This window comes from Maniola hyperantus, chromosome 8, assembly GCF_902806685.2.
Source record: "Maniola hyperantus chromosome 8, iAphHyp1.2, whole genome shotgun sequence".
NCBI classification, from domain to species: Eukaryota; Metazoa; Arthropoda; class Insecta; order Lepidoptera; family Nymphalidae; genus Maniola; species Maniola hyperantus.
In genome coordinates, this window is record NC_048543.1 from 11583318 (window position 1) to 11606429 (window position 23112).

Genomic DNA, 23112 nt, shown 5'->3' on the forward strand with positions numbered 1-23112 from the left:
CTTTATTACAATTACCATAAGCCTCAAAGTCCCGCACTCCATGCCTATCAGCTGCGACCTCATCACTTTGAACCTACTTGCTACAGCAGTAAGACGGTTATTGCTTGGGTGATATAGAAACCGCGTCTCGTACAAACCCTCAAGATATAGCACACAACTTTGGCACTTATGCTAAACACAATAGAAGTCAAGTTCGGAATGTGGCAGTTTGCATCGCAAAAGTAATGCGACGTTCGTGCCTCCGAACGGTCCACTCTTTACATTTATGTGTACGATATTATGTCGGCGGCTATTTAGAATACTAATTGGGCATGTCTCGGGACTTCGAAACAACGACTATTTATTTTTTTTCTTCAGGAAAGTCTACTGGAATGAAGTGAGACGTTATAATACCTATTATTCCTCTTAACATCGTGTGAATTTATTTTAAGTTCGAAGGTATACCTAAGTATAAAGGTCCCTGGTTATTAAGTTTCAGTTTTCGGTATACCTACGATCTGAAACAGAACAGGTGAAAGCTCATTAAGAAATCCAGCCCCTTTTGAGTCGCGGCCTTTTGGATCTGTATGGAAAACCAGCAAACCGCGAAATGATGATGAATCGTGCCAGAGAAAAGGGTCGTCAGAGCGAAATAGTCGTATGAAAATTAGCGCGCGAGAAAAGGATCGAACTAGGGAAAATTAGCGGATGCTCCCGCGAATTTGTGTACGTTTTCAATGAAGGTTCTTTACGGTAGGTAAAATAGGAATAAAACGGATCGGGCCTAATCCGCCGGCCATTTATAACTCACACGCCATTAATTTGAGCGATAATTCGCGTGGCGATACGATTGGTCGGGTAGATACCGGGAGCCCCGCGGTACAGGTACTGCAGAGACTTGCCTACTGCCTACTAACTGACGGCTAATCGCAGTAGCCGTAGATATCTTTATCGCCTACAAGTGTTATTACTTGGCTACACGATTTTTATGATTATTTTATATTTGGCCTAACATGTTGTATAGGTAGGTATAACTGATAGCGTTTCAATGACAAAATGGTGTTCGATAATCTGATTGCCGTAAGTGTAAATATTGCTTTGAAAAGCTTTAAGAGGATTGCTTAATTTTTATGGCTTAATAAATCAGCAATCTGTACTCCACACTATATTAGGAATGCGAAAGTGTTTCTGTCTGTTTGCTACCTTTTCACGGCTCGTCTGTTAGACCGATTTTGAAGAAATTTGGTAGGTACATATAATAGATCCCGGGGACAGACATAGGTTAAGTAGGTACTTTTTGCCCCGGAAAACCAGAGAATTTACAAGAGATCAAAAAAATCTAAATCCACGCGGATGAAGTCGCAAGTATCATCTAGTTTTCTATAAACGAGATGGACAAAATTTGCCCCAGGCTGAACAAAATACAAATATAAAGGTAATACTTATAATAAATTCGGATAAAATATAAGTACAATGAATTTTGAATAACTATTTACATTTAAAAGCAGTCGCTGAAAATATTTGAAAAAAATAAGAATTTAAATCGAATTTGTCCAAGATTTCCCTTTTTTTACTTTACCGCCCTGGATGGGTCTTTTGCCTGCCTATGCTATGCCTATTACAAACTTAAACCCACGACTGCAAAACAACATGAGACTTTTTTTAACAAGATTTTTACTAATAAAGGGCACATATATCATCTCTATACTATCTGGGGCACGCGTCCATACAATTTTTGTCCATCTCCTTTAGCTACTCTACTATACTTATTATGATTAGGTAAAGCATATTTCAACAAGTCCATACCTACAGCATTACGTAAGCTAATCTCGACAATGCAGGTCATCTCCGTTGACGTTGTCCACATAATCGTCAACGCAAGACATTATCATAGGTTTTGATGTTCACATCAGAGAGAGGTGTGATGAATTACTTAATCCATCCAGACAATATTATGTACGTACTGCCTACCGTAGGTAATTTTAATACATTCTACGGAGCTGGTAATTCGGGCCCTAATTTCAATGGATGACTCTTTATTCGTGTAGTCTCGACTATGGTCTATGACATTTTTTTTCTCTCTCTTTATTTTCATGATATTTCTCGGTTCAGTATCATTCTGATGTCGGCTGAGGATTAATAATAATTATTATCGGTTATCCTCCTTCCTTCTCCTCCTCCTGCGTGGCGATATTTTAACTTAAATATAAACGAATATTATTGGGTTCACATTGAAAAATGTTATCGGTTTGTGTAAATACCTGAAGCCACAATATTGAATGTTTTTCCAAAAAAAATATAGCCAGTGTCACTCGAGATAATGTAAGGATGTATTGATACCCCATAAATCCAAATCTGTTCAGGCATTTAGAAGTTATGGTGGAATAAAAAAACTCACATAGACACAAATAGGTACATAATATATTATGAATCCTGAAAATATTACACTTTTTTATTGGCGATCGTGTAAAAATAGTGAAAATGTACCTATGGGTAAAAAGTGACTCATTTGTATAATGTAACAAATTATAATCAATTTTACTAGATTTATAAATATTTTTTTGGTGCATGGGAGGGAGATCTCAGAGCAACAATTTTTTTCTTATTTGCTTACAGTGAAACTCTATCGGAACTACACTAATTAAAACTCTTTCGTTACAGACCCACCTGTTAACACTATGCCTTAAATAAAACGTTTGTTTTAGTCGCGCTCCATAGCGGAAACATGTACTTCCGCGTCAAGATTATGGTATTAACCAGACTCAATCTCGGTGGTCCTCTCCAATCCACTTGATAATACAACAGTTACCACCTAATTGCTTACATTTGGATTGATATTAAACGTTATTATTATGAAACAGTGTTTTACAAAGTGGGAATGTACCTAATGGTAACAAATGGCAACAATAAAAGGCTGAATTCAATTTCTATCAAAAGTATGCAGAATCACTAGAGTATTGTGTTTTTATCAGTTATCACAAACCTCAAAGATGGAAAGGGATAGTGATCTTCTAAGCATAAGAACAAGATAAATAAATAAAAAACACGCCCTACTTTTTGAGTTATGTCGGGCTCGGGCTAGGTTCCAAGTATCTTGGGTAAAACGGTAAAAGGCAGATTTTTTGAGTGAAAAGCCACTTCATATAAAGAAAATATATTCTACCTAGCTTAAACCTCAAAAGCTCAATATTCTTGAAGTATTATACACACTTGGCGCATGAAATCCGAAAGTTTCAAGAAATTATTTAAGTAGGTATTTATTATTGTTGTACCTACATCTATTTCTAGCCTAAACTTTACGTTTATTTGAATGGAAGAAGATATTATAAGACAGATTTTTGAATAAGAATATCAATTGAACTGTTAATTGACTACCTACCTATGTGTTCAAAACATAGTTAGGTATTCTTTTTCAAAAAATATCAAATGTTTGATTGAAAGCTTGCGTAAAATGCGAGGATAAATTGTTAAAAAATCTATGAATGAAGTTTAATTAATCTATGCATGACGGTTACCCGAATGGTTACCTTCTTGTATGTGTAGAAGTGGTAAAATGTCGGCTTATGTTATTAAGCAGTAGGTACCGGCCATTGCCGGTGGTCCACTCGTGCTTAAGATTATCATAGCCCGGTCTAATTGAGATTAGGTTGGAATGTTTGTTTCGTACTCTCATTATTATACTCGTATTATTATACTAACAGTGGCTCGTATCTAGAATCAGTTGAATGAATGGGAGATTAAATTGAGATTGGACTTTGTAGACAGTTCATATCCCAGATATTTTTCATTTGAAGAAAACTCTTTCCATAACGAACGAAGTATTCCTTCCTAATATCCTTCATGTTTCGGTAGTATTTTCAAAACTGAGATGTTGTCCATCCGTTGTCGTCTACGTGCTCCTTACCAGACAAACTTTTGATGATCCAAAAGGACATAATATTATAAAACTTTTTAAAAGATAAATTTTATCAAAATAAGATTTGAGAAGTGAGTAGGTAATAGGTATGTTGTTCGTACTCAATTCACTTGACCTATGCACGCTATTTTTTTTTTAAATAGATATAGTGAGCAAACGAGCAGGCGGGTCACCTGATGTTAAGTGATTACCGCCGCCCATGAACATTTGCAGCACCAGAGGAACCGCAGATGCGTTGCCGGCCTTTTAGGAATTTGTTGGTCCGCCCCTTGAATAACCCTATGTTATATCTAGTGGGAACACCGCCGATGGGACGCTTGAAGCTATTTACGTAGGTACCTACCTGTTGGTTCTTACATGGAACAAGTTTTGATACGGGCTTTAAACACGTACCTACAACGAAAAAAAGTCTGCAATTACTCTAGAGTTTTAGTCATGTAGCCCACTGTCATAAGATGATAATGCTTTAAAGGCCTACTAGCTAATTAAACACAGTTGGATCACATCAAAAACATTTAATCAATAAGTCTAGCTCACTGACTAGTATAAATGAAAGCTACCTCGTTTGTATCAGCTTTGATAACGCGGTGACACCTTAGATCCGAACAATGATAGTGATACAAACAGAGAATTAATATCGGTTGTTCTAAACTTCTAACATAATATTATGAGTAATGGGTACGTTACATCAATTAATCTATATAAGTAAATTCTTCTTCGCATAAGATAATCTTCGGAGAATATTGTACATGCGTAACAAATGTAACTACATAATAAAGGCAACCGTAAGTATATTATTAAACAGTAGAGTAGTTTCACTATGATAAATGATAATAAATAACTTTTATTGTGTAGGTATAACAAATGATTAGAGATTAACAAAACATTTAACAAATGAATTTATCAACAAAAAAAAGTAATCGATCAAAATAACAATATATTTTAAAATCATAATAGTTTCACTGTGACTCTCAAAAAATTTCGTTCAGAAACATCAAATTCCTGGATGTACGTTCAAACCTGAGTAGTCAGGGCCAAGATCGTAAATTACGTATACTTATCTCTGTTTGCCCCCAAGACTATCTGTCTTTAGTGTAAATACAACATTTTCTGTTTTTATTCTTTGCTTTTTAACTTCACAATTTTATGGCATCACGCCCTTGGGTCTAACAGTTTGTCTGGAACTGTATGAAATGTTTACTGCATTCTATCAGTCACCTGGTGTTGATATTTATTGACGAACAGCTGAGCTCTTTGGACCACTATCTAGTGGTGTTCATAATATTTTAGTTCATCGTCATTTCAGCTATTAACGTTTACTGCAGGGCATGGGTGTCTCGAAAGAATTTCCGCACTCTATAGTCTTGTGCCACTGTTTCTACAACCCGTTTGATGTCGTCTCTCCATTTCAGGTGTAGATAAGCTCACTATTCCAGCATCAAAGTTTATCAGTGATCCTAGATGTGTGTGCCCCGCTCATTGCAACTTCAGCGTTGCTTCTTCTTACATTGCATCGGTTACATCTGTTCTTCTACAGATATCCTTGTTTCTGAATTAATTACGTATGTAAAGCTACTCCAAACTATGCTCTCTTCATCTCTAAAATTACGAAATAAACTAATAGGCAGGTAAGTAGTTCTATAGCTAATAGGCAATGCGTAAAAACCAGTTCAAACTATTTACTAATTAATGATTTTATTGTTTCGTGGTTTAACGACATATTTTAATGTATACAATGGGTACATACCACGATTAATTTTTGTTTTTATTTGTCAATATTTCAACCCAATTGGACGGGACTCCCGTCGCGTCGTGATGTTGTGATATATAGCTACCCGATACATTAAAATTTTTACTAATTGTATCTGAACTCTTGCTCTATTCTTGTTTTGTCATTAAGTTTCGGTTTCAATTAACAATTATTCTTGTATATTGTCGAATTTGTGCAAACAACTGCTCTTTGAGTCCTTCATTGCAGGTAGTAGGTACGTACCTACTTACGTAAGGCCTACAAATAATTTAAAATTATGATCAAGTATATTATATATTTCTAAACTAAAGCGTTTTAATGTAAAACGTCGTACCTAGGTCTGTACGTCCCAAACATGTTTTTACTTTCCTGTAATAATTATTATCTTCAAATACTGCGAGTAGTGTAATTGGTGTATTTTTAAAAGTAAACTATGCATAACATTCGATCGTAAAGTGATAACGCATGCTTGTTATACAGTGTTATAATTACTACGAGTGCTGTACAGTCGCGTCCAAAAATATCAACACTTAAAATAATTAGCTAACATTAAAGTTACGTTATAATCTTCATTATCATGTCAACTCAAACCCGGCCACTACTGAGCATGAGTCTCCTCTCAGAAAAGAGTAAAGCTTAGAGTCTAAACCCTTAACATCTAAATCATCTTTTAGACTATATTCCTTCCGCTGGCCAAGTACGAATTGGCATACTTACTTCACACATCTTTGAGAACATTATATATGGAGAACTTTCAGATATGCAGTTTTCAACTCTACGTTTTCTATCACTGATAAAACAAGTAATATTTAATTGCTTAGGACATACATGAATCTAAAAGTTTCGTTCAGTGCAAGAAGATGTATTAAGATACACAATAATTAGTTCAGAATGATTATTGTAGATTTGTACTTGAATGTGGCTACTGTGAGCCACGCGAATCACCATCAAGACTTTCTAAGACAGACAAGTGTATGTTTGAAGCTACATTAAACTGAAATTAAAAAAATTAAATCACTAAATTTTTAAATACGTATGTACAAACGAAGAAAAGTTATGTAAATAGCATTTTACTCAGTGTCAAACTTTATTTTTACATATTTCCGCTCATACATTATGATATAGAAGATTTCTGGCATTATTCCATACAGTGTCCATACATTATAAAAACAAGAGTTAATACTCTATAAGCCCGCTTAAGAACGTAATTAGTAACTATCAGCATATATAAAGGAGCGACATTCTTGGATTTCCATGATTATTTATTCAGTTTAGCTGATATTGTCATAGATTATCTGAGCTTAGATTGTTTTTTGAAGATTTACATTTGATTAATTTTGACATTTTATACTCTGCTACCGTTCGCATTGAGATCGCAAAGTAAATATTAGCAAACCAAATACGTAGCTGATTGTATTTTATTTATCGAGATGTTTTTCGTGCATAATTATTTGAATTAAAGACTGACTGTGTTGATCTTAAAGCGAAGGCATGCCAAACCCCTTTTCTAGCGAATTTCGCATATAAGTATGTGTTGTAGTTGACAATTTTGTAAACTCTTGTTTTTTTGTGAATCAGTGCATGATTCACAAGAAAACAAGGGTTTACAAAAGGCAAAAAATGTTTTGTAGACACGTCTTAGAATAAATGTCTGTGGTTTACTAAATTTCTCGATTGCTTCAATTTGAAGGCAGTCTATCAACTTCAATTAATGGATTCTTTCACTCTGTTTCTAGGTTAGACGAGATCGCAGTAAAGTGCAAACCTGACGCAAAAAAGTAATAATCAAGAAACAAAAAGCTTAATTTCCGCTGAAACAGACAAATTTGTATAGTACAACATGCAAATAAGCGTGCACCACTCGCCCTCCTACTGCTAAATATGAAGGAAAAGCCAGCCACCAGGCAAGCAATACGCAGTATCATATCGCACATCGCATGTTGCACCATACAGATTTGTCTCAGTCTTGGTTCAGCGGATTATAGCAAATTAAGCTTTTGGTTTATAATGGTCTTCGCCTTCGAATGTAGCCTGATAATAGTGACTTTTGTGCACGACTGTCAGTCTGTTGTAACCGCGAGAGACGCTTTACAACCCCAATAAAACAATGACCCTTATCAGCTGTTATCAAAGCAGCAAACATAAAGTTTATTTGAACGAGTTTGTACGTTCTGTACGTTTGTACGAACCGACGTTTGTTCTAGTGGTGATGTGATAAGATGAATACGACAATTAGGTATTAATGATATCCATAGATACTGTGCTGTGCTAAAATTTCAATATCGCCTTGTTTCCCATGATTGAACTTTTTTATTTTTTGCCATGTTTAGGGTTCCGTACCAAAAGGGTTTTGGTTCCAATGATGTCGTCATACATACATACATCCGGCGCCTAAACAGTACACACGCTAACTAATGTGAATTTTCAACTTTTGTATAAAAAGCTTATTAAAGCTTATTTAGAACTACGGGATATGAATAATATTATATACTAATGGTCTGACTCACATATTATTATCTGGGTCTAGAAACTTTTCACTCTCTCTCTTTATTAGAACACATAGGTACAGAATATACATTGTTACTTAGCTACTTATTCCTAGTTAGTACATACGCTTAATAAGTGTTCACTTACTTACATTATCATTAGTTATTATTTATTAAATTAAGTAATTAAATTAAATTACAAGGAGTTTGAAGGAACTTGAACTTTTGCATGTTAATAAATAAAATATTAATCAAAATGATACAGATTTTAAAATAACTTATTCATAAAATGTAAATACATGAAGGTTTCCTCTTTAACATCAATTTCCACAGAATTTTCCGATAGTTTTAGATCTATTCGAACAAAGCCACGGCGGATCATCTATTCACATACCTACTCGTATAAACAAAAACATGTAATAATTTTCATCAAAAATTTCAAAAAAGCACGTTTCAAATATTAAGAAGAGTTAGTAACAAAAACAATGGAATGATACAATGTAATCTTTGCGGTCTTGGCAAATACCTACTACCTACGCTTTTCTTCAAACAAAATGCTCTTTCAACCAGATGTCTAATTAATTGCTAAGTTATAGAATCTTTGTGACGAATTTTACAAGTAGACATTTACCTATATATTTTAGGGTTCCATACCCCAAAAGAAAAAAGGAACCCTTATAGAATCACTTCGTTGACTATCTGTCTGTCATATCTGTCAATTCGGGGGAATCAAAACCTATTGGGTAGGTAGGTATTTCCCGTTGATATAGAATCATGAAATTTAACAAGAAGCAATGTCTTAGCACAAGTAAAGGAAAAAATTCGAAAACCGTGAATTTGTCTTTACGTCACAAAAAAAATGCTAATTAGTCTCTAGACTAAATAATTAAGTAGTTTACTAAATTACATCAAGATGGCTCTGTCCGTCAGTAACTTACAGATATTTTTTATTATACTGGTTTGAGATTTCTTGTACGATAATACGGAACCCTTCGCGTGCGAGTTCAACTCGCACTTGACCGGTTTTTCTGAAATAAACTCATTTAGTGAGTGACAATTACATTCACTTCGTTTTGAATTTTTAATTATGAGGATCATTGGGACTCGAACATTGAGCGTTCGTGACTTTTGCCAAAACAATGGAATCAGAGTGTCACAATAAAGATGTTTGCATTGAGAATACGGGAAAGTAAAGTAGGTACGATTGATGAAATCGACAGAGTGAAAATAGAATTCTGAGTTAAATTATTTTACATTTTAAAACTGTAGGCAACTCTACCTATGATATAAGAAAGACTACATGTATTTCTTATAATAGTAATCCTACTTTCGACTCTTATTATTATCATGAATCTATAGCACTCTATAGTGCATGAGTAGATGTCCCTATCCTATACATAATATAGGTAGGTGCGATTGTAAATTAATTTCTACAATAGCAAATAAGTTGCAATAATATGAACCATATTTTTATAGAAAAAATTTAATTGTATGAATCGTTAGTTCAATAATACCTACATAATAAGTAGGTAGGTATTATTCCCCAGACTATTTCTTATAAGTGACTGATCATGCTAGATTTAGATTTTCAAAAATCCCATAACAGCTCTGTAACTTTTTTGGATAAAAAATAGCCTACTTGTATCTATGACAAAAATCACGTTGATATGTTGCTTCTCCGTCAAAAAAACACACTTTCGCATTTATAATTTTAAGTAGGATTTGGTTAGTAGCTGTAGTAGAGTTGCAACTCTGAAATATAAAACCCTGCCTACACTGCGCTACTCTCGTAAATATTTTTTAACAGGTCTCCACTCTCCAGAGACAGGTAATTACTTACCCACCTACACAAAGCGACGGGGCGTCGTCGTCTTCCCGATTCGAATACATTATTTTGTTAAGATCCTCCAAACTAATACCACCCCAAATTAGGAATTTAAACAGATCCATTGACTTATATATTACTTCGTATGGACAGGGCCATTGAACAAACAAAATGGCACCGACTCAGTGGTGCTTTAGCACCAATGCAACCTCAATGACGTCTGGATTTCAAAGTTCAAACGGGTCGTTTCTTGGATGAATGTTCCAAATAATGTATTAATAATAAGCGAACAAAATTATTCACGGTTCCAAAACCGTGAAAAATTTTGTTCGCTTGGGCATATCTTGTCATTTATTTATTATTACTTTGACGTTTATTTGTATCCTCGTATGACGTTTGATTAAATGCAACAAGGCAGTTGACAGTTAAAAATATCTAGGTATCTATTTAGTTAAAAGCGCAACGAAAATGATTCAAAACTCGACCGATGACTTATTTTCGTACCGCGATGTTTTAAATCTTACAATCATAAATGTTCATTTAATGTCATGTTTTTAAATTTTATTTTAAATAACTGGTTGCAGTGTATTTAAATATATAAAAGGAAAAGGTGACTGACTGACTGTAACGAGTAGGTACGTACCACGATTAATATCACAATTATCACGATATAATCATGATAATTGTGATATTTATATATTGATATGTCGTTAAACCACGAAATAAGTCTAAAATCGTTAGATTAACTTGATTCTTTTTTTGCAGTATGGGCAGAAACGGGTGAGTTTCGAGACAGCGGGCACTCGTCACTTGCGTCAGGTGGTTCGGGCATAGAGCAGACCTCGCTGTATGCGCCACCACGACAGCGCGGGCGGGATCGCAAACTCACCGATGACAGTGAGTTCACCTGTTTAGTTGCAATCTCAACAGAAACGGGGGGGTTTGAGACAGTGGACACTCATCATTTACGTCAGGTAGTTCGGGCATAGAGCAGACCTCGCTGTATACGCCACCACGGCAGCGGCGGGATCGCAAACCCACCGATGACAGTGAGTTCACCTCTTTAGTTGCAATATCAACAGAAACGGGCTAGTTTCAGGATAGCACGATTGCTTTGGCTCGACATAAAGCAGTCCTCACTATATGAATGCACCACCACGGCAGCGCAATGGGCGCGACCACAAATCTACTGACGATAGTGAGTGAAAAGCTTTAGTTGTGATTTGAACAGAATCAGCGAATTTTGAGACGTTACAAGACGTAATAGAGGCATTTTTCTAACGCCATGTTGACGAGACGAGCGATTGCTATCTCACCATCGACTCGATCGACATCGACACATCGTGAGTAAACATATTTAGTTGCAATTTGGACAGAAATGGGCGAGTTTCGAAAGTTGTCACTCGCGTTTAGTGACAGCGATATAACCGCCTTCGTCAAATTACCTAGATGTAATTTTCACACGATTAATACACGATTTTATTCTCATAGTGGGAAAACAGCGCGACGATTCAGTGATAAACACTGAATGATAGACATTTATTTTTAATTCATCGAAGGCTTTTTTTAAAATAAAAAATAGCGAGCAAACGAGCAGGCTTCACATGATGTTAAGTGGTTACCGCCGCCCATGAACATTTTGCAGAACCAGAGGAACTGCCAATGCGTTGCCGACCTTTCAGGAATTTGTTAGTCCTCCCCTTGAATAACCCATGTTGTAATCTAGTGGGAACACCGCCGAAAGGAGTTGATTCCACAGTTTGCATGTGCATGGAAAAAGGATCTGGCACAACGGATGCGGTTGAAGTGCACCAAGGCTGAGTGTGAAATTGCTACGACAAAATTTTAATATATATTTTTTTAATTTAACTTAGTGAATCAGCAGTGTAGAACCAACCTCCAACCAAAGTCTAATGAGTTGGATGGGTGTACTTTAGTGTTGATCATTGATTTAACGAGTTACTCTGCAGATTTAAGATAAAATTAACTGGTCCTTTTTGATGGAAGGACAGTTTTCAATCACTAAGTACCTACCTGTTTGTAGTTACAAAATCCATACTAATATTATAAATCCGAAATTGTGTCTGTCTGTCTGTCAGTCTGCTAGCTTTTCATGGCCCAACAGTTTAACCGATTTTGATAAAATTTGGTACCGAGTTAATTTACATCCCGGGGAAGGACATAGGCTACTTTTTATCCCGGAAAATCATAGAATTTTCACGTAATTTTTAATACACCTAAATCCACGTAGACGAAGAAGCAGGATCTAGTCAGCTATATTTACGAAATGATGAAAGAATAGAGGAACGTGATTCCAAGGATTGAATAGATTAAGCATTTTAGTGGAAAACTACGAGCACAGTCTATCTTAGTGAAACTAAGGAGGTACATACTATAATAATTACAGTTAAGTATAAACATAATAATTATTACTGTGTATTCTGATTAGATTCTAAAACTGCAAAACAGTTTGTAAAGATAATATTATGCAGGCATCTTAATTTGCCAATTGACTCAAACACGAGTCGACTGTGGAGTGTGGTGCGTTCCATCAATCTTATCAGTGTTTATTTCCATATGAAACACGATACCTACCAGCGCAGGGTCCTGTTGAATGTATGAATAACGTTAGCCACTCGAAATGAACTAGCCTCTATAATAAATAATAAATTAAAATAAATAACTTAAATTACCTTTGTTTTTACTATTGTCTCTTTAAAAACATGCTCATTTTAAAAAAAGTGTTCTAGATTTATACACAAATGTCTTATTAATATTTAAAAAAACTTGAACTTTCTCCACAAGAAATTTATTGTAGGTATAGCTGTCTTTAAAACGAAGTCTCTAACGTTAGGTAGATGGTCATTTCTTAACTGGGTTTCATAAGATATAACTACCTGATGAAAAAAAAATATGCTGATCGCTTTTTTATTTTTTATTACTAGATGATGCCCGCGACTTCATCTGGGTAGGTTTAGGTTTCCTAAGAATCCCGTGAAAAATCTCTTTGATTTTCCGAGACAAATATCCGTAACAAATTTCATAAAAATCGGTTTAACATATTATGGGCCGTGACGTGTAGATACTCATCGGTTTAACCGTGAAAGTAACAAACAAACAGACACACACATAGACACGCTTTCGCAGTAAAAATATTTATACTGAACGAGCTAGGACTCTTCAATTCAAGATAAGTATATGTATCATACGTAATAATTTACTTATTTCCTGTTTACATAATCTTGTCAAATTTTCTAATAGGTACCTACCTACCTACTTAAGCATATTTTTATCTATTATTATCAAACTTTAACGAGTTATCTATCGATACTCAAATAGGCCACCACTGATTCGGAAGCGCTTGTTTCTATTAGAATTTCCGGCAAGGAACTCTATCGGATCACAGACTTATCTACAACCATTTCTGCTTTCACTATTCTCTATTTAATTAGATCCTATAATTATTTAGGGTTCTGCAATCAACTGCTTTAGTTTGCGATAAGCTGAAATCTAGACAGTTGGCTAGTGAGATCTAGGTACACCAGGAAATACGTATCGAACACTAGATACCAAAAAATCGGCCAAAACGTGCGAGGTGGACTCGCACACGAAGAGTTCCATGGTACTTACAAGAATTTTAATCTTTTACTCTTTTTTCTTTAATTTTAATGGTGGCCATTTTGAAATTTTTACTCACGGACCGACGACGCGGACGAACGGACAACGGAGGCTTAGTAATAGAGCCCCGTTGCCACGTTTTGGGTATACGGAACCCTAAACAGGAACAATTTCTAAAAATTCGTACACATCGATTTTATGGAGTAGGTGTATTAAAATGATCAATCTGTAAGCGCAGTCATCGGCATATAATGAACAACATGGGATTAAGGCCTCAAACTTTGGGCGCGATGTACGCTACCGCTTGCATTCTCGCGAGCGATTACGATAGTAGCTATCACTCGATATCACTCGATACCGATAAGCGTTATCATCGATACGCTTTGTACGCCCGCCGACCCATCCATCATTGGAAAACAACCTTTGCGTTTGGCCGACACGACACAAGCTGGAAGGTAAATAGCGCAGTTAACATGTGTTAGAGATATCGGTACATGATGCCACTTCACGCCCGACACTCGTCGATAACAACGTTTCCTTTAATGTTCACTTTCATACTTATGTAACAAAGTAGTGCTTCTTGTGATGACGCGATCAAATGCTGTAATCGTAAATTACCTAACTGCCTATTAGGACGGACATCGCTTTACTAGCTAATCTTTTTCAGATATATATTTTCACGGGTTTCAATATATTATTAGGTATAATAGAAAATATTATTTTAACAAAAGCGTGGATTTGACTCCCTCCAGCAATGTGCGGGGCTGCAATTGCTTACATAATATGGCACAATATAACTACCTGATTATTGTAAATTGAACATTTGAACAGAGCAACCATCGAGTTTCTTGCTGGAGATCTCCTATATACACTGTAGTCTGTGCTGGAGATTCTCGGTAGGAATTCCGAACCAGTGGTACATTCTTTTGACGGTTCAAAAGCACTTTTAGGATTTGGATGGGTACCTATAGATTAATTGAGATACACATAGTGGAGCTATTTAGAGAAAGTATGTACTTACTGATATGCGTAGTAAGTACCTACCAAACGATATTTATTAGAGGCTAGGCTAGTAAATAGTAGATGAGCATAAAGCCGATAACTAAATAAATAAATCTATGTACTGTTGGAGATTAGTTAACAAAAACAAAACAAAATTTCTTTACTAACATATTTATTATGTCGGATTTGAGACCATAAACCGTGGATTTTCCCGTTAAAGATTTGTTTTCATGATAATAATTATGTAATGGTGCCTAATACCTACTCGTGTATGTCACTAATCGTAGGCGATGAGCGATATCAATTTTATCAACTGATAAATAAAAAGATTTGAAATAAAAACTAAAACATGGCGGTTATAATTTATTTAATTAATTTGTCTTCAATCAAGATAAGTTTGCCGCAATAAAATGGTCAGCTTTAATCCGATTAAAATATAAAAGTTTACGAATGGAAACAATTCGACAAGATAAACGCTGCAACGCCTATCTATGCCTACATAAAATATCTATATTAAAATACCTACCTACTATATGAACTGACATATTAATTTTAGAGATAACTAGCGACCCGCCCCGGCTTCGCATGGGGGCAATGTAGATACTAATGTGGTGCCATTGAGGTGTCATTGCCTCGGAAACTCTCAAATGAAAGAATTTTTTCCAACCTAATTCACATTATTTCGATTTCTCTAGGGATCTCCAATTTTTTGAAAATTAAACCAAAGCTATAAACCTTTCTCTTGAACCACTCTATCTATTGGTGAAAACAGAATTAAAATCCGTTGCGTAGTTTAAAAGATCTACGCGTTCATACATATAGACAGCGGGAAGCGACTTTATTCTATACTATGTAGAGATATATTGTCACGAGGCATGTAGTTAGCAAACGAGCTGATTTCTAAAACTTACTATAAAGTAAAAAACATCACAGTCGAGTAACCCGCCAAAATTGCACTGTAAGGCTTTCAGCATAAAATTGCTACGTCGCGTTGCTGACCTACGGATGTGTGTCAAATGTACCAATATTTTGCTTGATTTTCATAGCATAGCTTAGCTTAGCTGTCTGTGGTTGAAAAGGGGTTCTACGAAACTTATTTTTACATACTACTTAGTTGAAGCGAGATGCGAGTTAAGGACACGACCTGTACCCGTAGTACAAGATTTTACGTCTCACCAAACCAAACCAAATTCGAGAGTCGAAATACTTCCGCGTTACAGTAAAATGGACCTAAACAGCCTTGAATTGAAGTCAAATATTCAATGCCACTGATTTTAATTTCGCAATGTTTCCGCTTGGAGCGCTGGCTGTAGAAGTGTAGACAAACTTGAGCTTTAAAACAAGGCGTTTAAGATCCAGTTTACTGTAACGCGGAAGTATTTCGACTCTCGAATTTGGTTTGGTTTGGTGAGACGTAAAATCTTGTACTACGGGTACTGAGGATGCACGATAAAAATATAGTTTCGTAGCTTTAACCTCTTTCACCGCTTAGCTACATCGCTCATCTCAGGTGGAAAGGCAGCCAAAAAAAAAAAATCAACTACATTTGTGACTCTTCCACAGCCGGTTCAGAATGTAGATGCCTTAATATGAATACCAATAAGAAATAGCCTCAACGTCAAAAATTACCATGGCGAAACGATGATCACACTCAAGAATACGCATATCTTCCTGCCTACATTTTTTTTGGAAGTTGAATAAAAATCTAAGTTTTAATATTACAATTTAATGTGAATAGGGTATTTAAGCGGTTCATTGACTCAGGGATTTCGGCTAAACCAATATGCCTTTATTGCAAACGCTCTTATCAGGTATTGATGTAATAACTCCTATCATTTTGTCCCCTTACCTCGACATACTTCTATGTTTGCCTAATATTTGGCCAGACATAATTATTACCTATCTACTCGAAATGTTGCCTTGCCATAAAACACAATATCTACATTATTATGGATATATTATTAATTTTACCGCGTTCCAACCTAGACCTCACCGTTGCTCTGGTTCTCAGGCATGTTTGTCGTTGAATAAAAATAACTATAAGGACTAAAATCGTATTTTTGACATCGCAACAGTCCGTGAAACAGTCGCTAAAATGCGCGACTTCAATACAGCAGCGGTTGAACGCAGAAAGTCGGCAAAACGTATGCAAAGGAAAATCGCTGATAACCGATGCTAAAAGTATCACGTGTGCTAGACTAAGGCCCTTTTAGATTGTATCTGTAGGTAATTTTTAAAAAGTATTGCTTTGGAGATTGTCTTTCTATGCAAACATATTTGTTACGAAGTACTTGTACATTTTTAAACAACGTTTTACCCAAATCAAATTATACAAAAACATCACCTACCAGCTACATTAATTGTAGTAGGTAGGTGTACCGTACCTACTGTATGAAAGCATTTGAGTATTGAGCAAAAAGTAATACGAATAGCAAAACAAATATCCTGATTATATTCTGGATATCCAGATATTTTTTCTATGATACGACATGTCATTTTAACGTAATTGACTAAATGTAATTAGATTGATCATATCTCAAATTTGACTTGATTTTGGGTTGGAACGTTTTTCAGAAGATATATCTAATACACCTAAGCGTAAGCACAGCAAACTTCTGTCCAATCAAGCAGTTTATCGCACCGTTTGACAAAAATAGATACACGATAAAATAAAATATACCTAGTTATTATCGTCCACATAAATTATTTTATAGTGTGACGTAGATCATTGAGAACAACGAATTTACAGCTGCGTCATAAAAGTCGGGCGCGCCTGCGTCTAATCCGTAGTATTGCCCCCGCGCTACCGTCGGTCATGATTCAATATTTTTTATTTGTAAGCAGTTGGAATTATTTTTATTCTGTGGTAACACTCGAGTTTATTGTCTTTGTTTAAGCGTCGTAATTTGTGCGACATATTTGATTCTTTTTAATAAAATAAGCTACGAATCCAATTTTTATACGAGTTTGACGCAAAGCAATTTGGTTACAAAAGCGGTTCTGTATTTTTATGTATCTGCTGTCATTTTGTTTGCTTATAGGTAAGTATACCTAGTGCTCGCAAAAAATTTATCAATCTGAACATGAGGCGTTAGCCTATGACTGCGCGTACAAAAACAGATCTCAGCCGGGGTTGTACATTATTTTAATTTACTTAATCCTTATCTAAGTATTACCTGCGCAAACCAACATGTTGCAATTTAAAAATTGGACCTAAATCTATCTAGATAGGACTTTTTTGCGCGAAATATAAGAGATATCAATTTAAAAAATGAGTAATTTAGGCTATTGCCATAGTTATTAGATGACAGTAAAATATGTGGCCTTATATGGATATTTCTCTGTAAGCCCACATTATAATTAAAACAGCATCAGTCAGCAGCAGTATAAGACCAACCCATCGACATCTGATGTGATATGGGATGTCAACCAAGACAAAACAAGAAATCCTGTCATTGTTGCTCACAACCACCCTTTCCCGCAGGTCGTCCGCTAACATCCGAGCCGACAATAAAGACGGAGTCAACAACGCCCGGCATTGGTCCAGACGAGCCATTAGACGACAAAGGCGACAAGAAGAACAAGCGACAAAGGCGACAAAGGACCCACTTCACCAGCCAGCAACTCCAAGAACTAGAGGCCACTTTCGCGAGGAACCGATACCCTGACATGTCCACTCGGGAAGAGATTGCGATGTGGACGAATTTGACGGAAGCGAGAGTTCGGGTAAGTGCAAGAATGGAGTTTTAAAAACTTGACATAAGTTCAAGTGTGATTTTTATAGAGTAAGTAAGTACTAGATGATACCCGCGACTTTGTCCGTGTAGATTTAGGTGTTTTAAAAATCCCGTGGGAACTCTTTGATTTTACGAGGCTGTATCAAACATCAAAAGCGGTTAAACGGATGGGCCATAAAAAGATAGCAAACAGACAGAAACATTTTCGCATTTACCTATACCACCGAATATATAATAATACTAACGTACTAAACCTAATATTAATATGGATAAAGAAATATGTTCGACGTTGCGTCTGCGCGTTTGAATTTGTCTGAATGTTATAAAAAAACCTCGAGCATTTACCGAATTACCAACGCAAGTGGACACGAAAAATGCACGAAACAACAATTTAGTGGCGCAAAAAAAAGGGGGAGGCCTTTGCCTGCGTTTGGGATGACCTCTGAATTATTAGAGCTAGATATACCTTATAAGCAATATTAAACAAAAAAAAAGGTATTAATAATTTGAAAAAAATTAAAGTAAGTAAAAAGAGAAAAAAAAAGATAATAAAACAAAAAAATATGTATATCAAAAAAATATATATATAAATAAATAAAAAATTTAGAGGTAGGCTTATTCATTTATTTATTTATTTAGTAACATTTTACGGTAGGCTTATTTATTTATTTATTTAGTAACATTTTACGCAATATTTGTATTATAAAAATTATAGATAATATAGGTAATTTTTTTTACAAAAAAAATAAAAACCGACTTAAAACTCGACCGAAAAATAATTTAATTTATTACCGAATATATTATGTATACAAGAGTTGATATAGTTCCATAATAATACTTTTTGGTGCCGGTGCCAATGAGGTGCCATTGTGGAGTCTCATAAAAATGAAGTCTAGACGATTCGCGCAGCTAAAGAACCTTCTCCTTTTTTTGAAGTCGATTAAAAAGACAGTCGTCTACACTTACGGCCTGCGAAGATGAGGGACTGTTGACCGCGGAGGACTTAAGTGGGTCACTAAGAACTGCATCGCGTAACGCACAGATGGACTAATAGTCCGGTGAAACACCGTAGTTAAAGATGACGGACTTTTGTCCTCCGTTCTCGTCTACGCAGGCTGGATTGAGTGACGTACTATGTTAACTGCAGTCTAAGCAGAGTGAACATCATCATGTCCAATCATCTGAATATAGGTAACTTACATCATACAATATGTGAAAGCTGGGGTTGCAACGTCCACAAAATCAGATCCAAATTTAAAAAAAACACATTTCCACACTTTTGTACAAAAATCACGAATTTAGCCAATTGATTAATCACCGATGATCAATATAAAAAATATGTAAGTATATTGTTTCCCAAGAAGCAAGGAGGTGTACAATATTAACGAGCGAGATGTTTAGACTAATCGTTGCATCCGGCGCGCATTCGATATATTTTTGTAGCCCGCCGTCGAACGGAACACGGAATCCCTTAATCCTTGAGGATTTGAAGCGTCTATTTCGGTCTTTTCATAATCCGTGGCTTAAGCGTGATCGCATCCACACACTGTCAATAGTTTTGGAAGGCCCTGTTAGAGATTCTGCGGCTTGTACTATTTACACAATGTTCTGGATTCGTAGAATATTTTTCGGTTTCTTCGCTATGCGTGGAATTAGTGTCGCTTGTGTTTTAACTTTTAAGCCATGAAACGTGTTGTTTCAGCAAATTCATTGAATTCTTCGATAGTGCCGCGTTTTACTGAAAAACTATTTATGATTAAAATGATTCCAAACTAAGAATGCTAGTTACTTTCCGCTATATTCAGATATCTTGGCTGGAAATATATCTTGATTCAATATTATGATTTCATTGTATGTCTTAGTCAAATAATGTGGACAAAACTTGGTTATGTAATATGCTACAAATAACAATAAAGATTCTTAGATAATATGCAACGCTTTTTCTTTGCAAACCGTAATTTTTAACTGTGACATTTCACAGATAGGGTCATTTATATTCCTAATCTTATGTTGGCTGTATCATACTTATCTTTTATATTGTAATACAATCAATAGGAGATAATAAGAACAATAATAATAGGAAGAAGACATAAAAATCTCAGTATTTTTAGGTCCTACTTAGTAAGATGATTGTTTAATTTAATAATAGATAGTTAATGATGAAAATATCCAAATATATTGGACATAACCATTTTCCTCTAAAAGGTTAAGTACTGAATTTTTTCATTAAATTAACAAGAACATATTAACTGAAACATATAATGTAATTGACTCGTTACAACAATCCAGCTGTAAGATTAACAACGCAAGAACTATCGCAACATTCATAGTTCAAAATAACCTTGTTAATTTCATAATTAAACTGAATTACTTTACCGTTACGTGTAAATCGATATTTCGAGATGAACCCGGTATATTTCAAGTGTTAGATATTAATTTCGAGGCATAGCTGTCTGTACTGAAAGGCCGCGTGTGCTCTTTAAAACGTTATTTCTCCTTGTTAGTAGGGTTGTGGGAAATTAGTTTATCAAAAATTTAAATAATATAAAACTTCACAAGGAGAAATAATTTTAACTTTCACAAGGCGCAAGAAAACATATTTCTTATTCAGCAGCAGTAAGACAGCTTTGAAGCGGTGCTGATTCGATTATAAGTATACCCAATTTCTAACCTGAATTGACAGTAACTTTTCGACGTAGAACGTTGTAAAGCGATGGTACTATTTTAAGACATGTCTATTTAGCCAAATCAGCAGCGAAATGAGTAGATATCTACAGGATTCGTAATAAGTGCTTCAAAAGCGGTCCGAAAAATAAAAGCAAAAATAAAAGTTTGACCTTATTTCAAATTAGTATTTACAAACATTATTAAACTTTATGTTCAAATGTTAAGGTTTATAATAAACTGAAGACATAGATGTGTGCAAACCTGTCCACTTATGCGATGACATTTTGCTCGTGATTTGTCATCTACCAACTAATTTTATACCTATATCAATGCAAATTGGCTACCATTTTGTGATCGTGACAAAATCACACTTGGGATAGCGGTTAAAATGATACTGAGACAAATATTTAAAAAGAAAAACTATTGAGGATAAAATAATTAAACTAACAAAAAAAAGCAGACTATGTACTTACCTATTTTTTATATTCTATATAAATTAATTATTATATATTTCTATATATAATAATTAATGCCTCTATATAAAAATACGAATCCGTTTTCAATCTTGTCCTATATATAATCCATCTAATTTAATCTAACTTTTCGAGTAGGTAAGAACTTACTTAAAAATAACTTCTTTTTCAGCGCAAAATGATTTTAAGTACGTATACTTACAGCAAAGGCAATTCAATAAATATTAAATTTAGGCAAATCAGAATCAATAAAGCAAATTGATCACTAAATTTATGCAAAATAATCTTTTTTAAGTCTATTTTGTAATAGAGCAGTGTTTATATTAAACTGACACCCCTAACGAAGGGATTAGCGTGATTCGTCTGCGCATCTCCCTGCGTCCAATAAATCTGTGCGCGCGCGCGTCGATAAATAACTCGACATTATTTTTGTTGCCCGCTCATTAGGGTCGTTGCGCTTATTGACTCTTAAAATATGATATGTTAATACAATGTTTTCTTAACCACACTTGTAAATTGCGATTGTCTCGCTCGTTATCGCTTAATTTAAACGTTTATGAGGTTATTTGTGGTTTACATACGCGAAACAACTTTATTTAGATTATTACGTAGGTGCCTATATTTTAAAAAAATGTGTCCAGACTCCACATGCATCGGATATGTTTATCATCACTAAAGTAAAAGATTAAGCCTGTCATAATTCTAGCACTTTTGTTTTGATTCGCATTAATATATAATAATGTTATGACAAAGTAGCACGTTTTAGAATATAATATATTTAGCGTGGCTTTTACTGCCTACAGTCTAATATCTAAATTCTTCTCAAATATTATGATAAAAACTATTAATACTTAGTAGATTATTCAACATGGGGGTAGTGTAATGTCTTACGTCACGGGCGCCGGGATAAATCCCAAGCTTAACGAGGGATTTAAGATTAACTCCCGAGCGTAGTGAGGATGTTGCATCTAGATAGAATCCTGAGTGAAGGGTGGGGTTTAGGAGTGCCCAAGACTTAGATTTTCCGGTATAAAAAGTAGACTAAATTCATTCTAGAGTGGAAAGTTATACTTACTTGTGTCCACGTGGATTTAGGTTTTTAAAATCTTGTGGGAACTCTTTGATTTTTCACGGGATGTATGCTTACTCCGTACCACATCAGAATCGGAAAGTATGGACCGTGAAAGGCTAGCAGACCGACAGACACACTTCGCATTTGTAATATTAGTACGGATGTTTTCTTTCGCTGTAAGTAGGTATATTCTTATAATAAATTGTAGTTTTACATTAATTATCTACCTATGTGTTATCTTGCACGTATCACGTTCACGTAGGTACTTACCTATTAAATAAATAATCTACATATAAACATGCAGATAAATTGTTTGTCTTCTGGATATTCGCGGTACAAGTGAAAGTAAGTTTTTTGAACAAATCAATAGGAATCGACCTCGAACTTCTGAGAAAACACGAATGGGGAGTGACATGGGAGTAGCCGTGCGCCCGTGGCACGTCAAACCAATCGTCCGTGAAACTACTCTTGACACATTTCGTATCGTGTTCTATGACAGCGTATTAACTCATCGATCCTTTGATACTAATAATAATATTAGCTAGTAATTTTCCCAAATAAAATGTTGCACATTTCGATTATGTAGT

General features: G+C 35.2%; 1 protein-coding gene across 2 annotated transcripts in view; it reads left to right on the forward strand.

Moving 5' to 3' along the window:
* Ptx1 (pituitary homeobox homolog Ptx1) overlaps nucleotides 1-23112 on the forward strand; it is a 64329-nt gene that overhangs the window by 21856 nt on the left and 19361 nt on the right. The window contains exons 3-4 of one of the 2 annotated variants that reach the window (XM_034970861.2): nucleotides 10722-10853; nucleotides 18061-18302. In XM_034970861.2, the coding sequence (XP_034826752.1) occupies nucleotides 10722-10853; nucleotides 18061-18302 (374 nt within the window). The remainder of the gene's footprint in view (nucleotides 1-10721; nucleotides 10854-18060; nucleotides 18303-23112) is intronic. The other variant, XM_069500144.1, reaches the window with a different exon arrangement.